Source organism: Chiloscyllium plagiosum, unplaced genomic scaffold (assembly GCF_037043375.1).
Source record: "Chiloscyllium plagiosum isolate Xiang-an unplaced genomic scaffold, Cpla_swu_hap1 HiC_scaffold_13, whole genome shotgun sequence".
NCBI lineage: Eukaryota > Metazoa > Chordata > Chondrichthyes > Orectolobiformes > Hemiscylliidae > Chiloscyllium > Chiloscyllium plagiosum.
The window spans coordinates 63,130,066-63,137,699 of NW_028270151.1; the positions used below are offsets into that span (position 1 = coordinate 63,130,066).

The 7,634-nt window shown below is 45.3% G+C and overlaps 1 protein-coding gene across 1 annotated transcript; it reads right to left on the reverse strand.

The window, feature by feature from the left end:
• Positions 1-3,912: 3,912 nt before the first annotated feature.
• LOC122555855 (secretogranin-2-like) lies at positions 3,913-6,864 on the reverse strand. Its single transcript, XM_043702067.2, has 3 exons — positions 6,714-6,864; positions 6,408-6,505; positions 3,913-5,812 (listed from the first exon to the last, which is right to left on the reverse strand). The coding sequence occupies exon 3, from the start codon at positions 5,790-5,792 to the stop codon at positions 4,062-4,064; it is 1,731 nt and encodes a 576-aa protein (XP_043558002.2). The 5' UTR covers positions 5,793-5,812; positions 6,408-6,505; positions 6,714-6,864; the 3' UTR covers positions 3,913-4,061.
• Positions 6,865-7,634: the final 770 nt, after the last annotated feature.

A 7,634-nucleotide genomic window follows, 5' to 3' on the forward strand; every position in this document is an offset into this window, starting at 1 on the left:
AGGGGAGTTCACTGATAATTGCAGAGTTCCAATCACAGCTCCCTTACATGTGAATCCAGGCTACATTGGTACTAATTAATGGGAAGTAATATTTTCATCATACAATTATCTGGCAGTGACCATCTCTAACATGATACCTTTAAACTCCTCTTGACATTTAAAAACATGAGCATTACTAAATTCATCCACCACTGATATTCTGTGTTCAACATTGATGAAAAGAACATGAGAACATAAGAAATAGATCAAGAGTGGGCTATCCAGCCCTTTGAGCCTGCTCTGCCATTCAACAAGATCAGGGCTGATCTTTTCATTTACTGCGATCCACTTACCTATACATTTACCGTATCCCTTATTTCCTTTATTGTTAAAAAAAATCTACCTTAGCTTTAAAAATGTTTACTGAAGTAGGGTCAACTACCTCACTGGGAAAGGAATTCCGTAGATTAACAACCCTCTGGGTGAAGAAGTTCCTTCTCAATTCAGTCCTAAATCTGCTCCATCTAATTTTGAGACTCTGCCCAGTTGTCCTAGTTTCACCCACCAGTGAAAACATCCTTTCTACTTCTATCTTATCTATTCCCTTCATAATTTAACATGTTTCTATAACATTCCCCCTCAATGTTCTGAATTACAATCAATATAATCCCAATCTACTTAGTCTCTCCTCATAAGCCAACCCCCTCAGAATCAACCAAGTGAACCTCCTCTGCACCCCTCCAGTGCCAGTACATCCTTTCTCAAGTAAGGAGACCAAAGCTACACACACTACTCTAGGTCTGGCGTCACCCACACCCTGGACAGCTGCAACATAAACTCTCTGCTTTTAAAGTGTGCTTCCAATTAAACCTGTTGGACTATAACCTGGTGTTGTGTGATTTTTAGCTTTTAAACTCAATCCCTTTAGCAATGAAAGACAAAATTTCATTTGCCTTCCTAATTACTTGTTGTACCTGCAGACGAAACTCTGTGATTCATGCACAAGAATACCCAGGTCCCTGTACATAGTGGCATGCTGCAACTTTTTATCATTCAAGTAATAATTCTTTTTACTATTACTCCAACCAAAATGTATGACTTCACATTTATTTACATTGTATTCCATCTGCCAGACCTTTGCCCACTCAAAAATGTATCTATGCTCCTCTCAAAGTTTCACCGTCTCCTGCATACTTTGCTCTGCCACTCATCTTAGTGTCATCTGGACCCCAGGAGGTTACCATAAGACCATAAGACCATAAGACATAGGAGTGGAAGTAAGGCCATTCGGCCCATCGAGTCCACTCCGCCATTCAATCATGGCTGATGGGCATTTCAACTCCACTTACCTGCATTCTCCCCGTAGCCCTTAATTCCTTGTGACATCAAGAATTTATCAATCTCTGCCTTGAAGACATTTAGCGCCCCAGCCTCCATTGCACTCCGCGGCAATGAATTCCACAGGCCCACCATTCTCTGGCTGAAGAAATGTCTCCGCATTTCTGTTCTGAATTTACCCCCTCTAATTCTAAGTCTGTGTCCACGGGTCCTAGTCTCCTTGTCTAACGGAAACAATTTCCTAGCATCCACCCTTTCCAAGCCATGTATTATCTTGTAAGTTTCTATTAGATCTCCCCTTAATCTTCTAAACTCCAATGAATACAATCCCAGGATCTTCAGCCGTTCCTCATATGTTAGACCTACCATTCCAGGGATCATTCGTGTGAATCTCCGCTGGACAGGCTCCAGTGCTAATATGTCCTTCCTGAGATGTGGGGACCAAAACTGGACACAGTACTCCAAATGGGGCCTAACCAGAGCTTTATAAAGTCTCAGTTACAGTTGAGACCCTAAGCCTAACTGGTTCAACAGCTTACCTATGGCAACAGCAGCAGGTTAAAATTTGGGTACTATGCAATATATTAGTCACCTCTTGACTCCCCAAAGCCTTTCCACTATTTACAAGACAGAAATCAATATACTGCACTTGGCTGAATGTGTGCAGTTCTAGAAATATTATGTTGTTTGATACCTTGCAGGACAAAGTAAAATTAGTCCCCCATCCACAAACTTAAATATAAATTTCCCTTATCACTAGTGCAGTATAGCAGTGCTGTATAACACCTGTATGCATTCCAACTGCTTATCAAAGTTTTTTCAACTTCCCAACTTGCAACCTCTCCACTAACTAGCAGATGGTATCAGTTTGTAACTCTTCCCATCATTCAAGTGCCTTAATTCAAAGCAGGTAGTTGACCACCATCCTCTCAAAGGCAATTAAGAATGGACAATGGCCTTCCCAACATATCCATGTGCCCTTGATGAATAATCTTGAAAAGAAACTGATGGTAAATCTTTATGACCTCAAGATTTCCTGCTTCTGAGATAAGAGGAATGTGAATTTTATTTGTAGTGTTAGGAATGAGCAGAGAAGGAAGGCAGGCTATTGACAAACTGCTGGAGTGAGATACAAGTTAGGTACGTGAAAGGGTTAAAGTGTGGTTAGGTCCTTCCACACCTCTGCAACATTTCCACTTGCCGCAGCCATGGCTTACAGAAGACTGTTTTTAAAAGCTACTGTGGTCTTTAATTGCTATCAATGAATTGTGATTTCTTCAGTGATCTCCCGAATACAAACAGATTGCAATCAATTAGGCATATTGAATTATTTCCTCATATTACCATCTTTTTCATGCTTCCCTTTTATATTACACTACACACTCTGCCTTACCTAATGATCTCCCACACCAAATTCCATCTGAGTTAGTCCAAGCCCATATGCAGCCCCTACTGAATGTCTAGGTGGCTCACCCTAAACCGTGAAACATTGAGGTGGAAAAAAAAAGCGGGAGATAGTAAATCAGGAGCCCGTCCACTTGTGGAGCTCGACGGAATGGAAATGACTCTATTGACTGGTTATTCTTTAGGTTCTGCTGCAGCCCAAGTTTAACCCCTATCCCAAAGCTGCATGTCCCTCATTGACAATTAACACTGTTAGTTCAAACCCCAGGAGGTTACAGTTGGCTCATTGGCTGCTTTGTGATGTAGAGTGATGTCAACTTCATGAGTTCACTTTCTACACTGACTGAGGCTACCATGAAGGACTCTCCTTCTCAATCTCTCTTCTGGCCTGAGGTGTGATGACCCTCAGGTTAAACCACCACCAGTGGTCTCTCTCTAATGAGCGCAGCCCTTTGGTTTGGTGAGACTATACTGACTTTATCTTATTGGTTATTCCATCCTTTTATGTTCTCCCTATATTTCTGTCTGCTTCCTGCAGTGGGACTCCGTTATCAGTTCATGTTTGCACAGACAGTTATGATCCATTGCTCCAAACGTATTCTAGATGCTGAAATGGCTCCAGTCTTTAGGTGCCATTTGCTTAACAGCAGGGATTGCTGTCAGTGGTGGTTTCTGTCCATTCCCGGGAAAAGTTTGCAAAACAACAAGAGAAGTCACATGTGTTCGGCCCAAATTTAGTTCCGCGAGGGCGAAAGGAGATCGAGTTAAAATAGCGCCAAAGTGTGCTTTTTGTTTCTGCTTTTGAAAGTGTCAGTGTAAAGTGAAGGAGCAGGGTTGTGTTGATTGGGAGTGATTCACGACACGCTCGGTATTTGAAAATTCAACAATACGTGCAAAATGTACGAGGACTAATACTTTTTTATTTTCTTGATGCTACTTTATTTTCTTCTCGGACTTTTCACAAGGAACCGCAAGACAATAACCATCTCCTTTGGGTCAGTTAAGAAAAAAAATAATTTTATTTTTAAATATAAGTCAACTAAGGACGCGTTTCTACGAACAGCTAAGAATGGGCAAATGTTCTAACCAAAGGAATGCCTGCACACTTCAAGGTTTAAAACAGCTTCAAGATGAAAAGTAAATATTTTCACTGCTGAAATAATGGTGAAACGACTCATTGCAACCACGCACTTCACACAATAAAGAGGTTTTATTAATCGTCATTGTCCATCAATCTTAACTATAGACACCTTAGCTAAGTAGGAATGTCAATCAGAGTACAGGTCATCGTTTCATTTGCTCACAGACACAAATAAACCTTTACTCTTCAGTAACACTGTTTAATCAGGAAGGGCGAGCATTCCTCTGTTTAATTCCTTCACAGAGCCGTCTCGGTTATCTCTCTGTTGGTTTAACAATTCCGCCAGTTTGTGGATCATCAGCGAGGGATCTCCGCCATCCTGCTGGGCCCGAGCGGCGCGGTCATCGCTGCCTGCAAGCCCGGGGAGCTGACTGATCAGCGCCAACATCTCCGCCGCTGTCCTCGGGTTGACGCCTTGCAGGAGGTCGCTGAGCGGTTCCCGGGAGCCGCCGCCGCCGCCTGCCTCCGGGCGCCGTCCGCCCACAGGGGCTGAGCCGGCCGCCAGCAGCCTGTGCAGGTACCGGGCCAGTTGCTCCCCACCACGGCCCGTGCCCTCACTGGAGCCCAGCCCCGGAAACCTTTCAAAGGGGGAGGCGGCGGCGGGGCCGGGCGGGGCTGGGGGCGGGCGGTTCCTTGGCGGCTGCTGGAGCAAGTGTCCATCATCCAGCCCCAGGATGTTCAGGATGTCTTCCGGACTGAGAGAGTCCAAGCTGCTGCCTGCGGCGCCCTGCTCCCTGGTGACACTCTCTCGCAGTCTCTGCTCTTCCCGGTCCGAGCTCCCTGGCCCCGCTTGCTTCCTTCTCTCCGCGCCTTGCACTATCTGCAGCAGATCATCCGGCGCGATTTGGAGCCTGTTGGACAGCTCCACCAGCTGGTCCATGAGCCGCGGCTCCAGGTCCCCCTGGGAGCCTCGGAGCTGCCGGCTGGGCGCCTCCCCGTTCCTGTCTGTCTCCAGCTCCCTTCTCGCCTGCTCCTCGTCCATTCGGTCTTGCAGCCGCTTGTAATACTGCAGCATCAGGTCCGCCGCCTTGTCTTTCTCCATTCTCCCCCGTTCCTGGGAATCCGGCTCATCCAAAGAGTTCCTCGCGTTGATTCCCGCTCGCTCCGAGTCTCTGTCCAGCTCGGTTTCCTCATCTTCAAACTGCACCTCTTTATGTTGATGCCGGTTCTTCATTTCCACCGAGTCTTCCCCCTCCGCCACGTCCTCATAGGCAAACTCACTGTCCCGGGAGGTATCATCTTCCTCGTCTTTACCGAAGTGCTCTTCCTGCAGCCTCTCCTGTTGCCTGGACGGCTCGGTGTGTCTGCCGAGCTCACGGAAAGCAGACTCCAGCGTGGCAAGGCTTTGGGGAGTGTACTCTTCCTCTATAATCTCATTGGTGCGTTTATAGGGATTGATTCTGTAGCTGTCCCCTGGAAAAGCAACGCGGTACTTCCTTGGCACGTCCTGCCTTCGGCCGCTTTCAACCAGGAGTCCATCATAATCCTGCAGGTTACCATCAGTCTCCTGCGGCTGTGGGCTGTAGGCGTTGTCATTAGCTTCGGCGTTACTCTCTGCCTGCATCAGTGTCTTCAGTAAAAGCTTAGCCCAATCAGCCCTGCCCCCGTCCAGAGATTCCCTGTTGGTGTCTGGCTGCTCATTCTCTTCATTATCTTCCTCAAACTTTCTCAAGAGGGCTTCTTGAACGGGACGCAAAATACCTCGCTCGTCATAGTCTGGGAGGGACGTGTCTTCACTGTTTTGTCTTAAATTCTCAATAAACTCTAGGGCTTTAATCATATCCGGGTTAGGATAGTTGTACATTCTTTCTGTCAGAGTGCTCGGGTCATATCTGTTCGGTATTAGCGAAGCAGCCTTAAGAATGTCTGAATAAAGTAGGATGCTGAGGGTTAATATTGTGCCGCTTGGAAAGGTTTTTAACATCGCCATCTTTATTGTGGTGCCTCCAACTGGTAAATGCAGAGAAAAAAAAAACACAGCAAAATGATTACACAAAAAACATTAAAATTTAGAAGTACAAGTTGTAGAGAAAATGTAATATCATTCACTCTTGGTATTTGAGCTAAGTATTCCGTATAATACCAGCCTTTCTAACACTTTACCCTTTACGATGGAAAGAGGTTTAACAAGAAAACCCGATCGATTTACATTAACTGAAATTGTGTTCAGTCGATTTGACGCGTGGCTTCCCGACTTGCTAAGATTTTCTTTTAATGGAGATGTATTGCCCGCATTTACGCAATTTATCTCGGTATTTGCCATCGGATGCACGCTAATTCTATTTGTGTAAATGCTAAATCCATCTCGCATGTTGTTTTCACCGCACGTTTCACCGGTTCTCGAAATGCTGCAGTGTTTGTTCCCATGGTAACAGGCGTTTCATTTTGTCTGGTACCATTGGAAGCTCGGTCAGAACATTTCTTATGCGCAACGACCGTGAAATATGAAACAATATTACTGGATTCCGTGTGTACGCGAATATATTTCAACCCTAGACTCATTTTGAGCATGTTATGGAAGAATGGCCCATAGCTTTTACTCCACCTCACTCAGCGCCTGGCTCCACTTTCCCAACTTCGGTTCAGGGGTGTTGGCGCCGTCCGTCCGGAGTTCACGATTTTGTTTTTATATTTAACAAAAGGCTTTAAAAAAAGAAAAAAAAAACATCAGCTCAGTTATGTGTATAAATGCAAATGTGCTGCAGATTTAACCGATAAAGCGAAGAGAGCAACACCTTTCCAGAGCGCATCAGGTTGCAATTGAAGACGGTTAAGAGGATGAGCAGCCTGGAGCTGCATCCTGGGGGGAAATAAAATGGTTGGGATTTCTTAAACGCGTTATCAAGCTCACCTGTGACTTAAACTGGAGCCCTTCCGGCTGAGAGCATCTTTCTTGCCGGCGTCTCTCGAGCAAGTGGGGAACTGAGAATTTCAGCAGCCGGACAGCTCCCTGTTTATAAAGCAGCCCCACAACAAGTCAGAAGCACCTGACCCTGCGTCAGCCAGCCCTGACGCCAAGACAGCCTTCCCTGTGAATGCGATCGGATGGCAGACTCCAGTACAGCCCTCACTGGGAGGTCGCAGAGTGATTAGGACAGGAAAAAAAAGACAACATCAACTACGTTCTGTCTGTAAGATGTACACGCAAAGACGAAGAGCCACTGGGAGCTCAAGAAAGATTACTTCAAGCCTGACCTGAACTTTGCTGCATGAATTTCAATAGCTCTTATCCCAGCTTTTCTTCCCCATCCCCCTCCCCCATTCCCATACCTCACTTATATATTTGATCTAAAACTCGGTTAGATTTAATCGGCGAACGTGTCTTTTCATGTGAACTGCACTGTAACTGCAGAGATGAGATTTTATTTTGCTCACACTGTGATTCAGTGTACTTTTGTGATGGCTTGACATTCATCAGTTCCTTTGCACTTACCTTGTGACAGTCCAAGACCGAGCATCTTGCTGGTTCGGGTGAATTTAAAATGGCTAAATGTATGCCTTGGAATTGCACCAACACTTGAATACCGATTGGTCAGCATCTGAAAGAGATATCCGTTAACAATTTGACCATGGGCACTAGTGGAAATGTTAACTTTGGCTTTCAGATGCTGGCCTGCGTTAACATTTCCAGTATGGAAACTCGTTTTGAGTTGTCAACAATCTTCGATTACTTGTGCCTTTCCTTTTTATCGTTGACCTTGTTATTATGTATGATAACATGAAAATTCCGTTTGCTGGTGCATTTCTCATTTGTCTCAGAGTATTATGCATG

Excerpts from the sequence above, each read along its gene's own strand:
- LOC122555855 (XM_043702067.2), bottom strand. The coding sequence starts at position 5,792 with ATGGCGATGTTAAAAACCTTTCCAAGCGGCACAATATTAACCCTCAGC.